This window comes from Phocoena phocoena, chromosome 9 (assembly GCF_963924675.1).
Source record: "Phocoena phocoena chromosome 9, mPhoPho1.1, whole genome shotgun sequence".
Classification (NCBI taxonomy): domain Eukaryota; kingdom Metazoa; phylum Chordata; class Mammalia; order Artiodactyla; family Phocoenidae; genus Phocoena; species Phocoena phocoena.
In genome coordinates, this window is record NC_089227.1 from 19224665 (window position 1) to 19251926 (window position 27262).

The window sequence follows — 27262 nt, forward strand, 5'->3', positions numbered from 1 at the left end:
TTGGTGCTGAGATTAGGACTTCCTGGAGGCCTCACTTCAATTAATATTCCATGGGGTCTGAGGTTCTCTGTTAGTCCAGCACTTTGGACTCAGAACTCCCACCACAGGAGCTCGGGCCCTACCTCCGGCCTGGGAACCAAGATCCTGCAAGCTGTGTGGCATGGTAAAAAAGAAAGAAAGAAAGAAAAAAGGAGCAGTACATTATCAAAGAATAAAAAATAAATTAAATTATAAAGATATAAAAATATATTAGGAAAAATAAGAATATAATGGAAACAATTGCAACAAGGTAAAGTAAAACTACAACAGAAAAAAAAAAAAAAAAAAAAAGGAGACATGTGGGCGGAACAAGCCAAAAGGAGCAGAACAGTAACAAAGTATAAAGAATAAAATAAAATTAGAAAAATAAAAGGTTTATCAGGAAAGATAAAAATATCAATGAATCAACAACAAAGAATCAACAAGGTAAAAGAGAACCCCAATCTAAAAGAGGAAAAAAGAGGGCTTCCCTCGTTGCGCAGTGGTTGGGAGTCCGCCTGCCGATGCAGGGGACATGGGTTCATGCCCCAGTCCAGGAAGATCCCACATGCCGTGGAGCCGCTGGGTCCGTGAGCCATGGCCGCTGAGCCTGTGCGCCCGGAGCCTGTGCTCTGCAACGGGAGAGGCCACAGCAGTGAGAGGCCTGCGTACCGCAAAAAAAAAAAGAGGAAAAAAGAAAAAAAAAAAGCTTTGGCTATGGGGGGGCAGAGTTTAGGCGGGGGTGGAACTTAGGTAGGGGTGGGGTCTAGGGTGGGGCGGGACCTAGGCGGGTGGGGGGCGATGTTCAACTGTGGGGTGGGGCCTCTTCTTAAGACCTGGTTGCTGGGGGTTCCTCCCATCCCCTTATGTGTCTGTGGTCCCCCACCGGTGCTTGGTAGGTGCCCTAGTTTGCAGAGACATGAATTCTGCATTCTCCTAGTGCGCCATCTTGACTCTACCCTCAGGCCATTATTTATTTATTTATTTATTTTGCGGTACGCGGGCCTCTCACTATTGTGGCCTCTCCCATTGCAGAGCACAGGCTCCAGATGCGCAGGCTCAGCGGCCATGGCTCACAGGCCTAGCCGCTTCGCGGCATGTGGGATCTTCCCAGACCAGGGCACGAACCCGTTTCCCCTGCATCAGCAGGAGGACTCTCAACCACTGCCCCACCAGGGAAGCCCAGGCCATTAATTTTTGACACTGGTAGTTGCTTATCTTGCTGCTATATGTAATTATTTAATGGGCTAATAAAAATACATATATTAGTATAACTTTTTTAGTATGCTGATAATAACCATATTTCAATATAATTTGTTTCTTTATAAACCTACATATTATGTTTAAAGGCATTAAATTTTTGAAAAGATTTTTCTAAGAAGAGGTCCGTAGGTTTCATCAAACTGCCAAAGACGTCCTTTGCACAAACAAGGTTAAGAACATTTGCTCCCAAGCAATTCTACTCCTAGGCATCTACCCAGGAGATAGGAAAATGTATGTCCATACAAAGACTTGTACATTAATGTTCAGAGCAGCATTGTTCATAATAGCCAAAGAGTGAATGGATCTATCCATACATTAGAGTAATACTTTAGAATAAAAAGAACTAAGTGCTGATACAGGCTACAACATGGATGACCTTCAAAATCAATGTGCTAAGTAAAGGAAGCCAGATCTAAAAGACTACAAATTTTATGATTTCATTTATACAAAATTTACAGAAAAGGCAAATCTATATATACAAAGTAAATTAGTGGTTTCTTGGAGCTGGGGGTGAAGAAGATGGGATTAACTGCAAATGGGCATGAGGGATCTTTCTTGACATAATGGAAATGTTTTAAAATTGGATCATGATGATGTTGTACAACTCTGTAGATTTACTAAAAATCATTGAACTGTACATTTAAAATGGATAGCATTTATGGTATTTAAATTAAACCTCAGTGAAGCTGTTAAAGAAAAGCAAAGACCTTTGCTCCATTGTATGATCAGATCATTTATTTATTATTCTATTAATGGATATTTAGGTGTTTTCCATTTTTTGGTTTTGCTATTAGTATCAATATTGCTATGAGCATTCTTATTTATTTATTTTTATTTTTGGCTGCGTTGGGTCTTTCTTTAGTTGCCTTGCACGGGCTTTCTCTAGTTGCGGTGAGTGGGGGCTATTCCTTGTTGCGGTGCAGGGGCTTCTCATTGCGGTGGCTTCTCTCTTTGTGGAGCACTGGCTCTAGGCATGTGGGCTTCAGTAGTTGCAGCACGAGGGCTCAGTAGTTGAGGCACATGGGCCCTAGAGTGCATACGCTTCAGTAGTTGCGGCACGTGGGTTTAGTTGCTCCGCAGCATGTGGGATCTTCCCAGACCAGGGATCAAAACCGTGTCTCCTGCACTGTCAGGCAGATTTTTAACCACTGTGCCACCAGGGAAGTCCCCTATGCATCTTTATCTGTTGTAATTCTTTGAAGCCTGACTTAAAGGAATGGGGTTTTTTCTTCCTAGAGGCAAATTCAAATTTATTTCTTCTAGGGCCTGGAAGCAGTTTCAACCCAGGACCACCTTAAAATTAATTTTTGGCTTGAGGTTTTTGAAATAAAACCATGTATGAATTTGGGCCACAAACTCTTGAGAACCAGATTGTGTTTTCACATTTTGGTGAGATAATTCCCCTGACATCACTACTCTCCACTAAGACTGAGACAAATGAGGAAATTTTTTTCTAGTTCACCTTACCGTTGAGGGTCTAGTTATTTGAGGATGGGTCATAGCTTTATGCATGAACTTCCCGTCACAGTGCTTCACAAACTATCTGTGAGCCATCACAGGCAGGTACTTTTTTTTTTTTTTAATAAAATATAATCAAAATTAGTTACAAGAAAAATGGAATATTGCTTGGATGTTACTGCACTATAAAATCCCTAGAAAAGTTTCCAAACACTCTCAATTTCTGTACACGCATCTCAACATGGACTGGCAACAGATAATTTGTAGACCGATCTGCAAACCCCACTTTGAGTAGCACTGTCTTATCATTCTTCCCACCTTGGGCAGGCCCTAAGCTTTATCTCCTGTTTCCACACCTCATTTGGCCATCAAAATGGAAGTTCAATGTTTGTTGAAATGGGAGATGTCACAGAGTCCTGGGTGGCTTGGATACTCATTAGCTTATCTCTGGATTCTTGCTTTCACTTCATTTTCACCTCTAAAGATTTCTCTATATATCTCACTAGTTTGGCAATGTGTCAAAAGAGGTTCCCCCATGATCCAACACTCCCTTTCCTAACTGAAATGTATGCATATGTTTACCAGTAGACAGGCACAAGAGTATTTTCAACCACATTTTTCATAGTTGCCAAAATCTGAAAATAGCCAACCGTTCCATTAACGATAAATACATTGTGATAGCCCTCCCCCCATATGCTATGTAGTAATAAGAACGAACAAACTATTGATACATGCAACAATGTGGATGACTCTTACAAACAGGATGCTGAGCCAAAGAAGCCAGATATAAAATCGTATGTATTGTATAATCCCATTTAGGTAAAGTTTTAAAACATGCAATACTAACCATCCTGAAGGCATATTACGTCCCTGCCTAAAATCCCTTCCATGCCTTGGGGAAGACTGATGGCTCAGACTCATAGGCCCTCCTGCTCTTGTTCTCTGAATGCAGCTCACTTGCCATGTTCCACTTGTGAAAATGCGTTGAGCTCTACATTTAAGATTTGTTCACTTTTTCCTGCATATGTTATACTTCATTAAAAATTTACTTAATAAAAATATTTAAAAATATATAAATATACTAATATATAATGTATATAAATTAATAAATAAAAATATTTTAAAAATAGTTTATTGCTCAGCAACAGTCACCAAGCTTCAAAAGACTGAAAGCTGGGCATCATTCATCTTCAGCCCTTCTCTCTCCTCCCAGCCCTATCCAGTCAGTAACCCAGTCTATCACCGAGTCCTGTAGTTGTCTTGTAAATACTTCCCAGTTCCATCCTCTTCTCTCCATCACCTCTCCAGAACACCATCTCTCACCTGAGCTCCTTGCACCACGTTTCTAATCCTCTCGCTGCATCTACTTTTACTGCTCTCCAGTCCATTCACCCCTCTGGAACCAAGATGACCTTAAAAACAAACAAACAAACCATGACCAGGGAATGTCCCTGCTCAAAATCCCTTCCATGCCTCACCATTGTTTTCAGGAAAAAGACCAAAATCCTCAGTATGGTTGACAAGGCCCTGCCCAGTCTGGCCACTGTCCATGCTAGGGCAAGACCAGTCTCCCTGGATAATCTTTACTCCATCTGCACTGACGTTCTTTCAGGACTTGAATCTGCCACCTTCCTTTTCACATAGGCGTCTTCTTCCATGTAGGTGCTCTGGCCCGAAATGTTTTTCCCTCCTTCTCCCCACTACTTTTTACCAAAGTATCTACTCGGAGATCTTAGCTTTGACCTCTTTTTCAGTTAAGCCTCCACTGTTCTCTTTTTTCTTGCCATCTTAATTTTTAATTTAGTTTAATTTCAATTTCAATAGCTACTTGTTGTTAGGGCCTATATAACGATCTAGTTATAGAGGAACTAATTTAGGTTGGGGGGAGAGGCAGGTCAGGAAAGGGCAAGGGCAAAAACATGTAAATTGAGACTTGGAGGATGAATTGATAGCATCCAAGTGAGGAGTGAGGTGGGTGAGGGGAAAGCTGTAAGAGTGTGGTCAGGGCACAAGGAATGCGAGGGACATTCCTGAGTGAGGAAACAGCATGTGCAAATCCCTGGAAGTGGAGAAGTTTTAAAAAAGGGATTTTTAGTGTTGAATTGTTTTCTCTTTTAGAAATTTTATGGTATAATGATTTTTTATTGACCCATGATTTAATTATTTAGTATTTTAATTTGGGGTACATTAAGTAACTTGTTCTGGCAAGACATGCATATCAGAGCCAATCCTCAAATAACCCACCTTTCCAAGTGGTTTCATTCCCTAAAAACTTAGTTAACTGTTTTTTGTTTTGATTTTGTTTTTGTTTTTTAACTTAAGAGCCTCAGTGTCTTCAGATTGTACATCTTATGGGTAGTAGGTTTTATAAGCTTACTAACTGCTATCTAAAGAAGTGTTTTCTTTCATCTGAACGTTTATTACCATTTTGGAGCCTATAGAGTTGACTGATCTCACCATCTCCATATGTATATACTTTTTTGATTTTATGTACTTTTTATTTGACTTTTACATAGTAAATAAGAGTAGAGATTCACTTTCTCATACACACCAAAACATTTGATACTTTGACTCAAAAAATCAGTGAAGGCAGACAGTGAATGAATGCTTACAACTTTAAAATGTAATTTAACAGCTTTTTTGTGTTTCATTTAGAGTCATCATCTTCCAATGATTTGAAAGTTGTGGATCTCATAGTATATAATTTAATTTCCATTGTGTTAAGATTATTCAAATGCTGGTCAGTAATTTCTACTTATCAGCAAGAAATGAATTTATAGTCTGGATGCTTAAATGTAATTTTTTTGTAGACTAATTGCTTCTCCAAAGCTCTTCTAATTAAAAAGGGATCTTACCCCATTTTAAACTCCCTTTCCCACAGATTCACTCATTTTCACCCTGACATCACCTTCTATTTTTTTGCAGATTTTTTGGGATGTAAACCAAATTTTCTTAAAGAGTATGTCTCTATTTTTCCATTAGTTCAAAGGTTTGTAGATTTTGTGGACCAGACAAACATTCCTCAAGGTGTTTATTATGGCTCACTAAACAGAAGTAAGATCTAAGGGTTAGCACACGAGCTAGGAACTGGAAGTTTTGAATTGTAACCCAGTTTGCCATGTTATTGTGGGACTTAAAGTGAACTTTTCACTAGGAAGATGCTGTTCCCCATGTTCAAGGTGATTCTATATCCATGTTGTGTAATTTTCGTTCATTTTATTTATTTATTTTAATTTATTATTATTTTTTTTTGCGATACTTGGGCCTCTCACTGTTGTGGCCTCTCCCGTTGCGGAGCAACAGGCTCCGGATGCGCAGGCTCAGCGGCCATGGTTCATGAGACCAGCCGCTCCGCGGCATGTGGGATCTTCCCGGACCGGGGCACGAACCTGTGTCCCCTGCATTGGCAGGTGGACTCTCAACCACTGCGCCACCGGGGAAGCCCTCCTTCATTTTAAAAAAGATTATTGGGCTTCCCCGGTGGCACAGTGGTTTAGAACCCGCCTGCCAACGCAGGGGACACAGGTTTGAGCCCTGGTCGAGGAAAATCCCACATGCCGCAGAGCAACTAAGCCCATGCGCCACAACTACTGAGCCTGCGCTCTAGAGCCCACGAACCACAACTAATGAGCCCGTGTGCCTAGAGCCCGCGCTCTGCAACAAGAGAAGCTACTGCAATGAGATGCCTGCGCACCACAACGAAAAGCAGCCCCAGCTCGCTGCAACTAGAGAAAGCCCACGCACAGCAACAAAGACCCAATGCAACCAAAAATAAATAATAAATAAATTAATTAATTTTTTAAAATATAAAAGATTATTAAAAAGTATTAATCATAATTAGTTGAACTGGATTCCCTAAAGAAGGTATCAGAGATGTGTGAACTTGGGCTTCTATTACTGTAAGGGCACAGGTACACATGCTAGTCCAAAGGACTGCTAAGTGGAGTGTACAAGCATTTACCCTCTTCTTAAGCAGCTCAACACCACTCAGGGCATTATTTAAACAGTCTCTATGCCTGTTAATGAACAACCACAGGGCTGTAGTCACAGATTCGAGCCTGCGTAGTTCAGAGTATAAAAGTCACCCAAATGCACAGAGCGAAGTCATGCTGTAAAAGTTAAGAAAGCACAAAAAAGGGGAAGATTGGAAAATAAACTTGGTCACATAAATTGAATGTCAAGAAAGCCATGGTGAGAGATTCACAAGAGAATATTTCTTGCAGAGTGAAAAGAGGGGGACTTCCTGGGAACTCGGGACCTTCTGGGAATTAAGTGCAATTGTGACCTGGACCAAGTATCAGTGCTTTACTACTTTACTTTACGGTTTATTTAAAGCAGCGACCTTGGGATCAAGCATGGCCAGATTTGATCCCAGGCTCCTCTTCTTATGGAGTGCCCTTGACAAATTATTTAACTTGTATCCATCTCAACTTTATCTTCTAAAAAATGAGGATAATTATACCTACTTCACAGGCCAATGTAAGAATTAAATGAGGTAATCCAACATTGGTTAAAGAATCATTCTCATCCCATCCCTCTAACAGCAACAAGAGGCATTCATTCCTTACAGCGCTTTGCCATGGTTAAGTGCAGGGACTCTAAAATAAGACAAGGTCACAGCTCTCTCACAATTACAGCTGTGTGACCTTGGACATGTTACTTGACCTCTCTGTGCTTCAGTTTCTTCATATGTAAAATGTACTATTAACAGTAATTTCCCCATAGGGTTATGAGGATTAAAGGAGTTAATATATGTAAAGCACTTAGGACAGTACTTGGCATATAGTAAACATTTTTAAAGTGTTAGCTAAAAATGTTCAATAGTTTTGGATTCTTTCTAGAAGTGATTCATTTTGACTTAGGATTTAGTCACATAACGGGACAGGAAGAGGTGGTAACAGCCTTGCCAGCTGCGGGCGAGTGCTTTGTAATTGAGGCAGCATCGCCTGCCTGCGGGGGAAAAGGTGGTGGTGGCGGCTTTCCCTAGTCTAGCTTAGGGTTGCCCTGGATGGTTGCAAGGCAGGTCCCGGTGAGAGCCTTTGTAGCCAGCAGCCAGGCTGCCTCGCATCCAGCCTTTGTTACTGACTGTTTCCTCCTTTGTGAAATGGGGATCACATTTGCCTCTCCGGGTGTTGTGAGGATTAAATGAGGTGACTTACCTACGGCCCAAAGCCTGCACCAGCACAGAGCTGCAGCGGTAACGATTGTTACATCAAATATATACAACAGTTGAGCCCTGGCGGATTTTGAAGGAAGGGAAACCAGAAGGCAGCTAGAAGTGGCCCTTCTACCTGTCTGAACTCGGCCTGGGTAAGAGGAAAACAACCAGTCTCTTCCTTTTGCAACGAAGTGACTACAGAGGTCTCCCCTTGGAAAGACTCCCCTTGTCTTTTCGCACTCCCCCCGTCCCCCTCCCCCGCCCCGTCCCCCCAATGTAGGCAAAGACACCATCCCTTCCAATTTTATAATCTACTCATTTCTGTACGTGCGGGTTTATCTGGACTTGGTGGCAAGCCAAGGGTGGGTGGGGAGAGGCATTAAAACCTGGCAACCCCGCTCCCCCATCTCCGGATGCCGCAGGGCTCCTGCCAGCCGTCCTCGGTTAGAAACGTGCTTTTTATTTCTCTTCCCCGCAGCCTCCTGTGCAGCAGCTCATTACCACCCACTTCAATCACCGCTGCCAGCATCTCTCCAGACGTTTTCCCCTCCCCCCATTTCAGGGACATTGGTCGTAGCTGACATTTAAAGGAAATAAACACCGATTTAAAAAATTACAACCATCTCCGCCTGAAGAACCCAGCAGCAATGAATAATAGAACAGTCCAGCGAAGAGCGCCTGTCGGGGCTCAGCTCCGCCTGCCCTTCCCGCCACACAATTCCCCACACCCGAGCAGCACAAATCACCGTTTCCAGGCACCACTGGAGGCTGCCAGTTCTACTTTCGCTTAATCTCATTTTAAATCCGGCTACAGATGAGGCTCGGTCGCTGCGGCGAGGAGCCGGGCGGGGGCCAGCGGGAGAGGCTCGAGGCCTGGGTGGGAAAGAAGTTCAGGGGCCCCTCGCGTTTCGGGGCCGCGGGCGGATCCCCGGAACAAGTGCGGGCCGCCGGGGGCTCCGAGGCGGGCGAGCCCCAAGGGGCGCGGGGCGCAGCCGGCGCAGACAAAGAAGCCGGCGCCCGCTCCAGTCCCCACCGCCCCTCTACTTCCCCCTCGTCTCCTCTCAGGAAAAAGGAGGGAAATCTGAGGGGCAAAAGGGACTGTCCTCTCCTTTTGCTCCTCCGGACAGCTGGGCGGGAGGGTCTCCTTCTCTCTCTTTCTCTCTCTCTGAGGCGTTTAAGTCCCTCCCTGCAGATTCGCGTACCTCGTGGCCCCGAGCCCCCTCCCCCAACCCGACCGACTCGCATCCCTCATCTGCCCTTCAGTGTGAGAACTGGGCTCAGACGCCGGGCCTCGCGGAGGCGTGCGCCCTGCGCAGCGCGAGGTGCGGCGAGCGAGCCCGAGTGGGCGGGGGCCGGGCGGGCGCGCGCCGCGCGGCGCGGAGGGGCGGGGGAGCGGCCGGGGCACGTGTGGCGGCGGCGGGGGCGATTCCGCGCCCCGGGCTTTAAGGAGGTGTGGAGTGGGCCGGGCGCTTTCCCAGGCCTGGCGGAGGGGCGTCGCGCACAGGCGGCGGCGGCGGCGGCTGGGCGGCGCACCGCGGCACCGGCCGACGCGCTCTCGGCGTCCGCAGCCCGGCCCCGCGCTCCCGCGGCCCAAAGAAACTTTGGGAGCTGCCGTCTCCCGCGGAACTTCTCGGCGGGGCTCCGCGCCCGAGCCCTCTCTGCTCCCTCTGCCGCCTTCTCGCCGTCTCTCCACGCGGCTCCTTCGTCCCGGCGCCTCCAAAACTGAATGAGAGAGCGGCGCTCGGGGTGCGCGGCGGCGGCAGCGGCGTTATGGAGCGCAGTGGCTGGGCGCCGCGGACTTTCCTCCTGGCGCTGATGCTGGGAGCGACGCTGAGGGTGCGCGCCGCGGTGGGCTATTACCCCCGCTTTTCTCCCTTCTTTTTCCTGTGCACCCACCACGGGGAGCTGGAAGGAGATGGGGAGCAGGGCGAGGTGCTCATTTCCCTGCACATTGCGGGCCACCCCACCTACTACGTACCGGGACAAGAATACCATGGTAGGTACCACAGCATCTCCGCGCTCGCCGCCCAGCGCAGCTTTGTGTCCCTTTCCTTCTTCCAAGGGGCCGTTTAACCAAGAACCGTGACAACCCTTACCTCAACATTACCTCTGAGGAGGGAGAGAAAACAAAGTTAGCGGGGGATAGAGTCGCGAGTTGGGATTTATTCCCCCCTCGCTCCCCGCCCCCGCACTCCACACACTCCCCTCACGCGTCTCCCCGTGAGGAGCCGGTTCTGGTGAGAAACGCCAGAGAATTCTTGAGGTCTTTCCTCCTCCCTCGTGGTTCTGGCAGCTGACACTTGAATGAAAACGCGCATCTTGTTTCCTTAACCCGAGTGCTTGGATTCCAGACCTTTGTCCTGCTCCGGGTTCCCCCTGAAGGGCATCCGGGGGTTGCTGGGCTTTGCGGACCAGCTGATGACAGATTGACGCGCCCCGGCCCGCGGCCGCCCCGCGCCGTCGCCCGCCGGCCCGCCGCAAAGTTCTCGCTGCTCCCCAGCCAGGGGTCCCTCTTGTTTCCTTCAGTGTCAGACAAGCCTCCTGACGGGAAGCGGCTGCTTCCAGCACTCTGTTCTTTTAAAAGTGGCTTTTAAAATGTCTGGAAATGGTGCTTTTTTCTGCGTCCTCTCTTACTTGTAACCTGCTAGTTGTTTTTAGAATGATCTCTGTGATGTTTCTTAATAACTATGTCTTTAATCTTAACAGCTTTAATTTCCAGGTAGGGACTGGAAGTTCCTTATAATTTAAAGGTACCTTTTAAAAAAGAATCATTCTGGAGTCCTTCATCAAAATGAAACATGAACGAAGAAGGACAGTTTAGCTGCAAGCAAGAGAATTTTCTGTAGTGCGTGCGTTTTTGATATTTGAAGCTAGTAAATCGAGTATGTGGGAAAATAAGATATTGTCTATTACTTCCGCTGGAACTCCTGAATATTTCACTTCTATGGAGCTTTTGAGTGGTGACAGGCACTGTTTAATTAGAATTTCAAGGCAAAAATACTGATACCCAACTATTGTCTAGTGATTTCCTATTATAGTTTCCATCTCTTGTAGGCTAACAGTTGTTGGTATAGCAGGAGATAATCCACGGAGCAGCTGGCATTTCAGATAAACATGGATATAAAAATGATAAGAATCCTTAAACTTTCTATTTAAAAAGCCCTTCATATCTGCTTTAAAATGTTTAGCCTAAATAAATGCTTTCTAGAGATTGAAAGTAGTGCTTTTACAACTTTCTTGTGGCATGGTGTCAGCCTTGTCTGTAGAGCAGGAGTCTAATTCGGTTGGAATTTTAGACTTTGGAATATTAAATTTCTGCAACTAGTCCCTTCTTTTAAAATGCTTATTGTATTCTCTTTCCAAGAATGGTCTGGTGTTTTTCTGAGTTCATGAGAATCTTTTGAGAAGGACCAGCCAATATGATGGCAACCCAGACCTCACCCAAAGACTGATTGATTGAGCTTGTCACTTAGTGTGACCTTTAGTAGAGGTGCTTGCCCGTTATTAGCTCTAAGTGAGAGTGGTAGGTAAGTGAGTCAAGGCTGGGCTAAAAGGTGTGATTGTCAGGTTGTGATGGAAGACCTGTGATAACACGTAGCCTTTTTTTTTTTTTTCCTGTTTTCCATATCCTTTGTAAGGAGCCAGCATAGATAACTTAAAAATACCAAAATATGACATAGCCTTTGCTTTTGCTATAAAGCTAGCAAGTATAAGTCAGCCTAAGACTGACCATAATCACATCCTAAGTCAGAAAAGGAAAGAATGATAGAGAGTAAGAATACAGTGTAATACTTCAAGTTGCGTATTGTGTGGCAAAGTCTCACTTTCTACCTCTTCTATCACCAGAAAAGGTAGAGAAATTTTATTATGTAAGTTTAAGAAGATCGAATTATTATTATAAACTTTGAGAATGGTTATTGTAAGATTTTAAATTCCTGTTTGGTCAAATATTTAAATTTTGAAACTGGCTGTAGCTATAGGCCTTCAGTAAGAGTTTTTCCTTGTAAAATTTTCTACAGGTAGAAGAAATGTTTAAAAATGAAATGGTGCTTACATGTGTCTCCTTTTCTTTTAGACTTTTGGAAATTAATGTTACAAATTAATTATGTAACATCTATTTAAGAATTGAACCGTTGATAGGAAAACTTAACCTAATATACTTTGGTAGTTAGCTCATTTTATAGGAGACCAAAGTAGGAGGTTATTCAGCCAAAATTTTTTAAAACCAAGAAATATGTAAAATATTAGGTTGAGACTTTATTTGTAATCATCCGAATCTCTAAAATGTAACACTTATGTTAGGAAAACTCAGTCTTATCTATGATTTACACTGAAGTCAGCATTTGAGGGAATGGTTTTTGTGTGCAGCTAATGGCTGTTAACTTTTTTACCTAAAGGAATGCATTGAGATGTACAGTGGTACCTAACACAGAACATGATTGTAGACCAGGCTGTGTCCGCTGCCCTCTGAGACTTGTGTTGTGAGACAGAATATGAAATGGAGAGGCAAATATCAGAGTTCAATATCATGGGTCTCTGTATGTGTCATATTTATTTAGAGATTTTTGTTGAAAATCTTTTGGAAAAAAAAAGCAACGAAAATATAATACAAAAGAATTTGAAATTTGTGTGTCTACAGAATTGTCAGATATTTCCAGTGTTAAGTAGTCTATCCATCTGTTTGCAGTTTTGGCAACTCAGTAAACAGTGCATGGTTACTTTTGCTAGTTCTCGTCACTCGTTCACTTGGTACCTCTGTTGTCATCTTCCTATAGCTTTTAAAATCTGTTGTCTGTGACTTTCTTGAGATGACATCGTTGGTCACAATGAACTATGGTGTCTTTGCATGATGAGTACAATGCAGTTTAGAAGCTCAGCAATAAGGTTATATATATATATGTATATATATATCATGTTGAATTAGAAAAGTCTCAGGGTCAGAACATTTTTTTCCTAGAATTTCCCTCTTTTGCACAAATCCCAAAATATGGTCACTTTCCATAACATGATTTCCAGGCCCTGTTTTTTTTTTTTTTTTTGTGGGGGGGCAAGAAAGTTGCAAATGATGGGAAAATAGGAAATGGAAACCCAGATGGTCCAGTCAGGTAGCCCTTTCTCTTTCCCAGCCACACCTGGCTGTTCACTGCTCCTTCTCCTAAGGACTGGGGCAGTATTGTGAAACATGCAAAGGTCGAGTTGATGTCTGCACCGTTCCTTTCCCCTGATAATCGCTCTTCCTCACCCCAACTCCTCAGGCTTTTGTTTAAAACTCCTCCCCCAACCAATGTGTAGTGACTGTGACTTGTCAATGTTATATTCTCCCACAATCTTAATTACAACTATGGAAAGATGTTTTTCCCTTTTTGTTTAAAAGAATTTTGGCAACACTGAGCAGGCAGATAATATATTTTGAGATAGAAAGACTTTTAGGTAACCCTGAAATCCTGTAATGAGGACCTACCTACTCACAAGATGGGCTTTATTCAGTCACCATCAAAAAGGAGAGGTCAGACATAAGAGAAAACATGATCTGTGAAAGCCAAGCATAAGTAAATGAGTCTGTGGAAAGTGCTTGAGCTTTGGTGAGACAATTTATCTGAATTTCTAAAAAGACGAGAATCCCCATTATTAAGGTGGCAGAAGGTGGGGGAAATGTTCCATTACAGTGAAAAATATGCTCTAAAATATTGATTGAGAGAAAAAAAATTGTCTTAAGCGGAATTGAATTGTTAATAAAGCATGGTGCTTTAAAAAGGGGATTTGATTGTATTTTGTAAATCCAGTATCACTATTGGTAGTCCTTTTGTGCTACATTTTCATTCTGTTATTTATTTAATCCTATTGTGGGGTGGGTGGGGAAATCAATTTCAACTGTTGAAACAGAATGTTTACCTAAAAAAGATATAATCAGGATAAAGTATTTATGGTATTTTGTTGTAAGAATTGCCACTATTCCTTATTATACATACACGTGTTCTGGAATCAACTGGTTGCTAATTAAAAATCACTGTTCAAAGGCAGTTGCAATATAATGACTTTTCAAGTACAAGACATTATTTTTGGTAATATACTCTAGATTAAATTCCTTTCAAAGGAATGATTTTTTAAAAAAATTTGAATTAAAGTTATCTGCTATTGCTAAGGTAACTAACTGGCCCTGTTGATCGGGTGAGTGGATATTTGTTTTTTATATGTCTCTGATTCTGGAATCAGCATATTTAAACTCAGAATCATTTGTCGAATGCAGTTTATAAGTGAACTGCACCTGTGTCCTGCTTGCATATGACTTTGAAAATTGAACATTTAAAGCATTTTTCTCTACTTGTCTTATATTTCATTTCACTCTCTACAATTTATTTCAAACATATTTTACTAATGTGGTTCAGATCATTTCTTAAATCATATAAATATTTCTTTAATATATATTCCCTGTGTGAATTTCAATTCCAGTCATACACTAAAAAAATCAGGTCCTTAGAATCATAATTGGAAACATCTAATTTAGGCAGGTATTCTTACTTCAGTCACAGCAGTACATTACTAGAAATTATTTAATTAGAATATTTTCCTCCAATTTTTATGAATCTTTATTTTAAACTATTATTTTTAATTTCATTAAAAATGTTAAAGAGTGGGCTTCCCTGGTGGTGCAGTGGGTGAGAGTCCGCCTGCCGATGCAGGGAACACGGGTTCGTGCCCCGGTCCGGGAAGATCCCACATGCTGCAGAGCGGTTGGGCCCGTGAGCCATGGCCGCTGAGCATGCGCGTCCAGAGCCTGTGCTCCGCAACGGGAGAGGCCACAACAGTGAGAGGCCCGGGTACAGCCAAAAGAAAAAAAAAAAATGTTAAAGAGTAAAATAAGAAAGTTGTATCATTTTAATCATACAAGTATGTTTTTTACAGAACCATCTTATTCTAATAAATTTGTCTTTTCATCTTTAAAAGTGATAGAATTTTCACAAGATTTTAAAGTCAATACTATTGACTTTCAAATTTTTTCATAAATTAGTTTCATTCAAAAGACAATATCTAAAACCTATCTTTGATTTATTTTTTTCCCTCTCTGGAATTGGTCAACTCTATAGATGATCTGGGAACCTTACATTTTCAGTTATTTAGGGTATGTTGCATATTAAGCCATAATTGTTCCTCCGATGACTTCAAATGACACTTTGACAGTTATTATGTCTTTAAACTTCACAAAGTTGTTGATACATATATATTTGAAATATATTTCAGATAGCCTTTACATTAGAGAAGCATAAATTGAGCTACTGGTGCTTTTTGAACATTGGCATTTAAAAAAAAATCTTGTATATATTCTCACACAAAAATATAAAGTTCTTCCTTTTTTATTTAAAAGTTCTTCCTTTTTTAAAAAGTTCTTTATGCCGTATGGAAATAGAAAAAAATGGATAGCCCTGCACTCAGTGCATTTGGTTAGAATGGACATGTTCACGTAGGGCTTTAAACTATGTCTGGGTAATGACATAACATACATATGAAAAGGAAAATTCATTTATCTAAATATTTTGGCTTCAAGAATAATTTGGGTGATTAATCCACCTCACCCCTACCCCACCGATTTTAGAGTTATTTATATTGAATAAAATAACCAAACTGTATAATTTCAATCTTATCAGCCTTAAACAAAGAAGTATTAAAAACACATTTTCAGAACTTGGAATTGAATTTTCACATATGAAGATTTCATAATGACTGTTCAAACACAAGAATGGTGTGTTTAAAAAAATATTCTTGGCTCTCAGGAAATTCCACATGAGGTAATCTCACTTAGGTGTCAGTTGTGTAGCTTAGAGAGTAATTTTCCCCACAGTCGCCTGCCATGCCAATCTCATTGAAGGCAGAGCTTCTGAAGGGTTGAATGCTGTGCCTACAGGATAACCAATTATTTTAGAGAAACACGTGTGCTTCTCTAAAAGTACACACATTTTTTCCTTCTTTATTCGATTTCTGTAGGAGCTAAGTGTAGCAACTGGATTTGGGGGTGTGCAGAAGGGTCACTACACATGTACAGATGTTGATTTGTGGCTTAAGGCAGCTCTAATCATTCAAGGAAACAAAGCTAAGGTAATTTGAATGCCACAAAGAGATAGTTATAGGAACTCTGAGGTTCTGAAGTAAACATTGAAAACTCAGGTTATCTTTTAATGCTAATTTAGCTTTCCTTAGAAACATAAAACTTTGTTTGGAAAGCAAAATAAATTAAATTTTATTGATTAAAGGATTCCTTGAAACTATAGAAGAACTCATGAGTGTTTCGAATAGCCCTGGTTATTGATGTACGCTGGTGCTCACATACCAAGTTACGTGAAGAAGGAGTGATAATAGTTTACCATTAAGTGCTACCCTTACCTCAGAATCGTCTCTCTCTGCCTTTCCTGCTCTGCCCCTCTCTCCTTACACCTGTATCTCACCTTCTTTCTCCCATGACCCCTCTCTTCCTCCTAAATTTTCTCATTTTCCTTCTTCTTTTGCTCCTTTCCTCCATGTCACAGGGCCTTGTCTTCCCTCTCCTCTTCCTTCCTCTTTTCTGCTTAACAACTTGATTCCTTTGCTCCTTCAGTTCTTTCTCTTTTTCTTTCTTCTCTTCAGATTTCCTATCACCAGCTCTACCCCTTTTTTTCCCTTGAAAAATATTGGTGTATATATATGTATATATTATATAAACAGTATATATTGTACTGATTGGATGTTTACAATAATAAAAGTGGGTGAGTAGGCATTTGTATTTCTCTCAAAAAATTAATGTTATCTTTCTGTGACATGCATGTGCCCTTTTTAAAAATCATGGGTTAGTTATTCCTGGTGGGAAAGTAGGCTCTTCCTATACTGTAAAATCTCTTAGAAGAACTTTCAAGCCAGTAGCTGTTTAATTCTGAGTTAGCTACTTACTGCAAGCTATGGGGTCAAACTGCAGAATCAGAAGTCTGTGCATGGAAGCACATATATACACCGTGAGGGAGAGTTGTAGAATTTAGAAAAATGCACACTGAATTAGCTTGAATCTAAAAGGCAGCTCAATTTTGAGATGTCTTGAATGCTTGAGTGCATAGAGACTCTTCTAGTAAATGCATGAGGGCTGTCTCTGTCATCACCACAGTCACCTCAAGTTATCTCCTTTACTTGCTGGTCTCTTTGCCAAGACTTGTAACAGTTGCATAGCTATGAAATAGTGATGCCACCTTTTTAGGTATCTGGCACTTAACAGACAGGTCGAAAAGGGGGTGGGGGGACTTGGTATGAACACTAGATTGGGAGTCAAGAAGGGAGGTGTGTTGCTCTGGGTTATGTTCCACAGTCTTTCTTCAATAAGACCTATTTTACTGTTTTGTACCTGTGAACTCTAATGTCTATTCCAGCTCAAAAATTCAAAGATTCCTTGGCTGAGAGCTCAGACTTATACTAAAAAGAAAGTCTAGGGAGGCACAGTGATATATTGCGAAGAGTTCAAGCTTTGGCTGCAGAGAGACCCATGCTTATATCCTTTCTCTGCCACTTATTAGTTGTGTGCTTTCAGCAAGTTACCTACCCTCTCCTAGCCTCAGTTTCCTCGTTTCTAATGTAGAAATAAGAGTATCCATATTTGGGGGTTGCAATTATTAAATAAGGTAATGCATATATTAGATAGTAGTTATTATCATCTGGTACAGTCACCCAGCATTAGATAAGGATATTTGAAGCATTGGATATACAGATAGGAGCTCTTTACCCGTGCCTGTTCATTTTGTGCCTTGTCAACATGTGGCCCATTTCAAGGGAAATTCCAAACTGAGTATATTAAGGAGGGTCACAAAAGTAAAAAAAAAAGTCACCTTGTCACCAAATATGTATGGTCAGAAAGTGTTTCCCAGACAAAATAGATATGACCTGCCTAGAATTAAACAGTTGAGGAGTGTAGTTCTAGTCTAACCAAAACTTTTATTAACTTAGCCAGTTCCGAAGTCAGACCTTCCTGTTCCTAAATTGAGTATGTTTCCTTAGTTGATGGCCATGATAACAACCAAACTTTGTGTATTTAGGTGGTAGTCTAGGAAAGATGCCAAGATAAGTAAATAACATCAGTTTAATGTATTTTGTTAAATCCTACAATATATGTGTCTACAACCCCATGTAAAATAATTTTAAAATACAAAACTGTTTCAACAATACTAGAAATGAGAGAAATTGATTTCGATAGTGAACCCATAGTTCACCCCTCAGGGGCTGACTGAGGAAACTTAAATCCACACATGGTTAGGTGGTGAAGTAGAAGGCTAGTTCATTTACAATAAAACATATCCTTGTCAGGATAAAGGCATTGGCTGACCAGTGTATTCTGTCCACTGTATCAAAGTTTATATGGGTGGGCAAATGACTATTCGTAGGCTGTTTGGCAGCATGGAGTTAGATCATCTCAGTGGCAGATTCCAGCACCTAGGAAAGCTTCTCCATCCAATCCAAGTCAGCGGGGCTGGTTGGCATTTTCCCTAGATTGTACTGGAGGAACACTGTCCTCTTTCCAGATTCTATAATGCCTCATTATGTGGCATGCATTGCTTGTTGTCTACCCAGTGATTACTAAAACGCCCTTTCTTACTAACTGATTTTGAGAACAACTATGTGTCTAGTTAAAAATGCTTACCTCCAAGGCTCCCCTGCCATGTAATTTAGTGAGATGCAGTGGAAGTCTACCGGGTAGGGTCTTTAGAAAGATTTTTTTTTGTTTTAATTAATAAAGATGATTTTTAAAAGGACTCAGCAAATACTTTTTGCTCTGCCCTTACCTATTTCTTCCAGGCAGGGTGTGGTACAACCATCTTGTGACCTTGAGGATAATGGTCCCATGCTAAGGATCGTGGACCAGGAGTTCTGAAGGAGCCTGGGTCTTTATTTATACCTTTGAGCGGCTGTATCAGCCCTGGAATACCTCTTCTGGACTTCTCATATCATAAGAAAAATCAGTCAGGTTCTTGTTATTTGCAGCTGAGTGCAATCCTAATCATTTCTTCTGAACACACAAATGACTCAGTTTACATTCTCTTTTAGGTCAGTCACAATTCTTGTATCAAGCTCTGAACTGCTCTGGTTCTCCCATAGAATTGCTTTTGGTCACCTTGATGGAACTAGGATACTTTCTAAGACACTTTTGATAATATATTTTCAGAATATCCTTCAAGATGTGCTACTTATGCAGGTGGCAAAAATAGTGCATTTTATATTAACTTTTTAGTAATGTTTTGAGAAGGTAATCTGTGCCTGACCTCCAATTTCTGGAGTTTCTTATAACTGACAATTTATGCTAGTGAGTTTGTTTATGAATTGTGTTTCCTGTCAGTCCTATCTCTCTAAAATGCAGTATCACCATATGTAAATCCTGTTGACACTTAAAATACTAGGATGTGTGACATGGTTGTGAATGTGAGCTCTGCCCCAACCTTAACCTTGTTTGTTATGTCTGGCTCAGCCTCTAGGACCAAATCCAATAATGTCATTTCTTTTGCTTGCTGCATATCGACAGAGGAAACAGGCATCTCAGCCTTACCTTCAGGAACATGTAATCTTTTTGTTTAGGCCACCTTTGTTATGAATGTTGAAATATCCTATGATCATGGTTCCAGATCTTTTCTTACTTCCTTTTCTCATGTAAACACTTCCTGCATCCTCATCCTGCAAAAAAAATGTTATAGGTCCAATGATGGTGATGGAGGAATATAAGAAAATTAGTTGGTTTTAGGCATTTTTAGAAAAGTGGGTTTATATTCCCATTCCAAGCACTGATACTATCAACAATTTTTTTAAAAGGGTAACTCAAGAACTTAGGCATAAATTAATAACAACAACATTAACAATAGCAAACTCTAATAGCACTTATTATGTGTCAGGTACTGATCTATATGCTTTACATATATTGATTCATGTAATTCTCACAACAACCTCATGAGGTAGGTAGTATTATCCTCCTTTTGTTTGTGGATGTAGAAACTAAGTCACAGAAAGGTATTTTGCCCAAGATCATAAAGCTGTCATGCAGGAGTGCTCTCAGTCTGTATTGCTCCAGAATCCATACTTTTTTTTTTTTTTTGATATACGCGGGCCTCTCACTGTTGTGGCCTCTCCCGTTGCGGAGCACAGGCTCCAGATGCGCAGGCTCAGCGGCCATGGCTCATGGGCCCAGCCGCTCCGCGGCATGGGGGATCTTCCCGGACCGGGGCATGAACCCATGTCCCCTGCATCGGCAGGCGGACTCTCAACCACCACGCCACCAGGGAAGCCCCAGAATCCATACTTTTAACTGGTATGCATTTCTTTTTAGAAATGACAATTATTTCAAGAAAGGAATAGTAATAAGAAATAACAAAAAACATTTGAAGAAAGAGAAAATAAGGAAAAGTAAAAGCTAATTTCGTCATTTAAAATAAAGATTGCAAAATCAAACCAGAAGGATGATATCCATGCCAAACGAGGCCAGAATTGTACAGTCCTAAATATTTCTTGACTAGACATCACCTTCCAGATGAAGCACAAAGCAAAGATATCATTTAGTATACTGTTGACCTAAAGGAGTTAACATGCTCTCAAAGTATCACCGCAAATACAAATATAAGAAAGTGATTTGCAAATTTTGCTCAAATTTGTTTTTAACATTTTGATGAATGTAATTTTAATGACGATTTTCAAGTAAATAGGAAATTTCTTCTTTGACTCACTAATAGAGCTTGAGAAGGACATGAATACAAGGGGAGAACTATAATTTAAGCAGAGAGACATTTAAAAAGATTTTCATTGACGTTCATCTATTTGTAATGTATTTCTTTCTTTAGGAAATTCCTGTGAGTGTTATCTGTTGGCAGGTAGAGCCTGTGAAATTGAGTGATGGGGTACATGGTGAAACTCCTGGTGACAAGCCAGATCATCCTGCAGTGTCTGACCTCGCTCATCAGAGGTCTGTTCTCACAGTGATAGTGACACCAGTGGGATAACGTTTGTTTTGTACTCGCCTTTGTAGGGTTATTTTTCATACGTGGATCAGACTTATAAAAATCACTTTCTGTTGAGCTTATTTGAATGAGAAGAAAAGGGCTAAGCATCCTCTCCTGCCCTTGTTCCCAAATTAATTCACCTCCTGCCAAGGAGGGCAAAGGTCAGCCATAGGTTTTCTGGCAACCAGGTGAGGTGGCAACGTGAATTACATTAGTAATACCAGTGTTTCCTGATTTGTCACCGTTATAGTTTATCCCAGAGTTTGACATCAGATCTGAACTGAGAGCCACTGACCCCTGGTGGAAGCTAAAACAGACCCCTGGTGGAAGCTAAAACAGAGGGTGGAGGACAGATTCAGGGTAGGAGCTTCCTGTATGGAACTCATGGAGATTCTCAGAGGGCCTGAAGGAGGCCCATGCTTTCACTAGGAGAGAAAAATTTGCTTCATTGGACATTAACAAAAGGACAGTAGCCTTTAAAAGCTATTATCAAAAACTGTAGAGAAGGTCCATGTAGAGATCATTTCTATCCTCAGGCGGGACACACCAGGTCATCTCTCCCTTTAGCATTTGCCTGTGAGCTGTGCCTAGCTGTAGCTCTAATGGCAAATCTGTGAGCCTCCAGGGTGGTGTAGGAAACCAAGAGGCTGCTTACGGGGTGATCTGAATTGATGCAGGTATTAAACTATTGAGACTGTTTCTCTCAAATGAGTGCTTTATTTCAGCCTTTTAACAGAAACTGTGAGGCAGACACTTCAATCCCAAATAAATTGTGAAATATTTTAAACATATAGAAAACTACAATAAATTAAAATACAAAATTGGTATCACTAATGAGTACCCAAGGGATACCTATCTGTATTCATTGAAGTAAAATGAAGATGCTCTGGAGATCAAGTGCTTCACAGTTGTTAAAATAATACTCATTGATTTGACCCGCATTGCTGAATGATTTTTGCACGGCTTAGAAGAGTTTGTCCTGTCCCAGCTATGCCAGTGGTTCCTATGTGTTTCTAAAACATAATGAAAAACACGGAGTCTCTGCAAACATAAAAGAGTAGGATATCTTGAGTGAGGTACATGCTTGATAGTCATTCTGTAGAAAAAACTGGTACCAAAAAAAGTCTATTACTTTGATTAGTTAAAGACAAATAAGTATTTCCAGTGAATAAAAAGAATGTTTCTCCTTAGAAAGATTTGTCAGGAAAAGAAAGATTTACAACCAGAATTTAGGATGGTTATTGGAATATTACCAAATAAAACAATTTCTTAAGCTTTTATTTTGCTTATGATAGCCTCTAAACCTTTATTTTTACTTACGTTGAGAAATGGACCCACTTAAAAATTTATGCGTTTTATTGTGAGCTACCACAGAGCTGTACAGTTTGGAGAGTGGCAGGTGTGCCAGGGTACCCTGGCTGCCAGCCACAGAAACCGGTTCTGGCTAACTTGGGCTAAAGGGATTCATTAATAGGAGGTGGGTTAACTTGCAGAATGGAAGGAAAATCCAAACATTAGATTTAGAAATGATGATAGTGTATCAAGGAGCAGGGAGTGGTCAACTGCTAAAGGAATCGTGGTGGTAAGAACCATGATTTTCTGACTTTTTAAAACTTTCTGGCTTTTTTTCTGATTTTCAGCTTTTCTGGCCCCAAAGTTTGGATGAATCCTTTCCAACTCCTTTCCTTTCTTGTGTCGCTGAATTCTAATTCCTGGGACCACAAGTCTCATTGGCCGACCTGGGGTATGGCCATCCCATGAGATGGATGTTGAGGTCAGAGGGTTATCTCTCTCTGAAGGAAAATTGAGGTGTTGTTACCCCAAAGAAGGGAGAGTAGGTGTAAGGCAGGCAGAAACAACAGATGAGTGCCACAATATTCACGATATACGTGTAAGGAAAAAAAGGTATGAAATGACCTCTGGGATAGCAAGGTATTGACAACACAGGCCATGTGGAGAAGCAGTACTCTCTGGGGTCCTATAGCGCCCTTCATCAGATGTGAAGATTTTAGTGATGTTTTGGGGAGCGAGGGGCAGAGGGCAGAATTATCTTTTTGTTATGCGTGTAGATCCAACCTAACAATGACTTATCATGCTCTTGTGTTTTTGTGAAAGTGTCTGATTCTCTTCTCAAAGCTGCACAGATTGCCTATCCTTGTACAAGACACCCATATTCACTGCGATGTGTATACTTTTCTCTTTACCTCAAACACCGAGGGATCTTAACGTTCAGTGACCTGCAAGGGAATATCAAAGGTAAATTAGTGAGTACATGTCTCTGCATTCACGCATCACTGTAGACAAACCATCCCGATATTCACTAGGAAGATGTCAAAATGCTTCTCTCAGTCCTCCTTTGCTCTTTCTTCTTCTCCTCCTTGACTCTGTGGTGTCAGGGCACCCAGGGCTCTGTCCTTTCTCCTTTTCTCTTTTTCATCTGCCCTATCTCCCTAGGGATGCCATCCATTCTGATGCCTTAAGTGCCAGTCTACATGTTGGTGACTCTCTCACAACTCCTTGAACTCCTATGTCTTTACTCTCCACTCAGCATCTCCACTTGGATGTCTATTGGCATCTCAAACTTAATATACCCACAAATGAGCTTCTTGTTTCCCTCACCCTGCCACCCCCAAAGTAGCTCCTACTCGAGTCTCCTCAACTCCATTATTGCCAACTGAGTCCTTACCGTTGTTCAGTCCCCAGACCTTCTTTCCCTAGCATCCCACATCCGATCCATCCCTAAGTCCGGCTGGCTTTACATTAAAACACACCCAGAATCTGCCATTGCCACCACCCTCTCTCACGTGGATTACAGCAGGCTCCTGATCACTTCTCCTTCTTCAGTGCTTGTCACCTTCATTCTAGTCCTAACACAGCAGCTGGAGTGATTTGGTTAAAACCAACCCTCTGCTCCATACCTAGGACAACCATCTAATCCACCAAGTTGCCCGGAGAAACTCTGGTCTGCCTCTGTTTTCCCAAAAATATTGCCTGAATTTGAACAATAAAATCTTCTGTAATTCTATCCGTCCTTTATGTTGCTCTCCTTCTCCTTAAGAAGAAGAGAAAGTACTTGGTGTGGCCTTTAAGGCCCCATAGCACCTGCCTCCTCTGTTACTTTTCTGACCTTATATCTTACTACTTTCCTCTTACTCTTCCACTGAAATCATGAGGGCCTCTTTTTTGTTCTTCAAACACATGTGGGGCTCAGTCCCATCTCAGAACCTTTGCACTTTCTGTTCCCCTTTTTAGCATGCTGTTCCCCAGATAGCCCCATGCTCCCTCCCTTCCTGATTCAGGTGTGTCTTCAGATGTCCCCTTTTCAATGAGTTCTTCCCTGTCCACACTCTTAAAGCTTTGTCCTCTCTTCTCCCCAGTATTCTGTATCCCCATGGACTGCTTTGTTTTCCTTCATAGGTGTTATCATCATCTATATATTTTACTCTTTACCTTGTTTGCTTTCTGTGACCATCAGCATAATGCCTTTAAGTTCCACAAGGCAGGGATTTTTGTCTGTTTTGTTTGCTGTTCTATTTCCAGTGCCTAGGATAGTGTGTGGCACATAGCAGGCACTTAATTAAACATTTTGACTTAATGAATCAATGAGCAAAAATAGCACTTGAGAATCCTGTCTCATCTCAGTTATATTTAAAATTGTTATGTGAAAGTGATATTCCAAAATCATTAAAGCAATCAGGAAGATAATTTATAAAGATATGTTTGTGAGTACAATTTGGCCTTTTGAATCCATGATAACAATTTTTTAAAAAATCTAAAAACTGTGTTTCTACTTTCCCACCCTCCAAACTTACAAAATTCTCATGACTTTTGTGAGACTGTGCAACTTTATTTATAGTAGTCTGTTGGATTGGCTTTGCTTTAACTATATGTTAGCATATCCAGAAAAGTTCTCATAGCAATTAGTGACTCGAATTATTAATAGAAACTATAATAGACTTGAAGCTCTTATTCCCAGAAGCTCCTCTGTGCTGTACCATAAATAAATTTGAAGCAATTTTGATGAATGGGTATATAGTTTGCATTTAAATTTTCATCTGAATGGGAATAAATAATGGGAAGAACAGAGACCGAAATAGCTTGGCTCCGCACTCAACAGATATGTACCAACGTTAGAGAAAACACATAAAAAAAGGAAACAAAAGATTTCTCTTAAAAGATTTCATCTTTTAAGAGAAATGTATTTGGGCAGTGATGAATATATGAAGGGAGCAGCAGCTGAGAATTCTGGCTTTTCATTACATTTTATTTACTGATACCTTGTAAGTTGACAGCATCAGAGTTTCCGTACTTACGGATTTCAACATGAACGTTTCCAGGAGTTGTGAGAACTGCTCCTCTTATAGATAAGATTGAAAATTCTTTTCCCCACTCTGTTTCTAAGATACATGGATACTTTAATTTATAAGCCTTTGAAATCAGAGGAGACTTAGCTCTTAGGGATTTGTGGTGGCAGACAGCACACAAGCTGGGTTGGTTTCTGGACTTTGCATTTTCAAGCTATGTGGCCTTGAGCAAGTGACCTCACCTCTCTGTGTCTCGGTTTTCCCTTCTGAAAAATAGCAGTGATGATAGTACCTGGCTCATGGGTTTGTTATGAAACTTTAATGAGACAGTGCTTATAAAGAGCAACACAGTGCCTGGCACAGAAAATAATGTTAGGTATTATTATTGTCACACACTTGCTGATATTTTTTTCCTGTGAGTAAATAGATCTATATTTACAAAAAAAGGATTTATAATCTTTTTTCTCTTAACATTATGTGCTCATTTTATTGATATTTTTCAAAAAAATATAATTTTAAGAGCTGCATAATACTCTATTGAATGGCTATAGCATAATTTATAAATTTATAAATGTTTGACATTTTTGTCATTTACATTTTGTTTTCAGTGTTATAAACACTATAGTGAATATCTTTATACATCTTTCCAAATGTGGCAAAATTCTTTCCCTCAGGTTGTCATGAATTTTTATATGCGGATTATGTTAGTAAATTTATGAAAACAGGTGTATTTTTGTTTCTTTTGTTCTCTCATACTACTTTTGTGCTTGGGGAGTCTTTATCTACTTAAAGATGAGATAAATATTTACATAAATATTTTCCCTATCTTATTTAAAATTGTGGATTATCATAACTCCATGCATTGTTAGTACATTGATCTCATTTGTTTATGTTTCTTTTCTTGTGGAGCAAGTGGCTCCCCTAGAACCACAAAGGCATTCTGTTGATACAGTAACCTTCTGCCATTACCTGCTTTGTCTTAGCCACTATTCAAAATGCTCTTGAAAAAGCTGTCCCATGTACCATATGGATTGAATTATTGCTACTGACTGCAGTGGTTGAGTGCAAATGCCAGATGCCTTTACTTAAGCCTTCAGGGGACATTTGCTTTTTTCAGCAGAGTTTAGTTCACTCTCCTGCATAGAATTCTTTTTGGGATTCTAGTATTCTCAGTTGTGAGCCACCACTGGATCAGAGAAGTTGCTGACATCATGAATTTACTCTTTTGCTGATGGTACCTTTTTTGAGTGCCACTAATAAAGCACTTCTATCTAACCTTGTACCACATATATATTATCTTATGCCTACATACATTAGCAGTGTGTGAAGCAGCTACCTTTTTTATCCAAGAAAATATTAATAAACCAGAAAGTGAACACATATGAAATGCAAAGTGTGTAGGTTTCTTGTTCTTTCTAATTTAGCTCTCAAGCTACTCCTGTTACTCTCAAACTTCATTTTACCCCTTTTCTGTAAGCCTCTGTCTGACAGTGATGCTGCGTCTCATCATGGCCTTTTCTTTTCCTAAATCTAGTGGTGTCAAACATCAGGAGTCCTCAACGGCTGACTGCCCCCTCTATTCTAAACAGAAGTCAGGTGTCTGATGCCAGCAGTTGTGACATGGGATCTGCCCATACCTCACCTGCATTTCAATCCTGTCAGTGTGTTTCAGTGGGATAGTACTCTACCTCTTTGCCCTGTAATTCTAGGGATTACTCAGTGGGAAAATTTAGAAAGTTTAGTGTGTGAGGCAATGAAATCCTCTTTGATATGGTCCTGAGGACTGAGCCCTTCCAGTGTGAGAGAGGAAACTAACCTCTCAATCGAATCTCTTACTTGTAAGCAATCATGTGTTTTGTCTGGGTATGTACATCCAGACACAAATGGGATCAAATTATACCTAGCAGTCGGCTTTTTTTCACTCAGCTTGTGTTTTCAGTATTATGCAATAAATGCAGAGCTTCATCTTTGTTTGGTGGCTATATAGTGTTGTACGGATGTACACAAATACAAAGTTGACTATTCTACAACATGGGTTTGAACTGCCTGGGTCCACTTACGTGTGGAGTTTTTTCAGT

General features: G+C 41.0%; 1 protein-coding gene across 2 annotated transcripts in view; it reads left to right on the forward strand.

Moving 5' to 3' along the window:
* The first annotated feature begins 9667 nt into the window (after positions 1-9667).
* The window catches only part of RELN (reelin), a 522720-nt gene continuing 505125 nt past the window's right edge, over positions 9668-27262 (forward strand). For both annotated transcript variants that reach the window (XM_065883760.1, XM_065883761.1), the window contains exon 1: positions 9668-9893. In XM_065883760.1, the coding sequence (XP_065739832.1) occupies positions 9668-9893 (226 nt within the window). The remainder of the gene's footprint in view (positions 9894-27262) is intronic.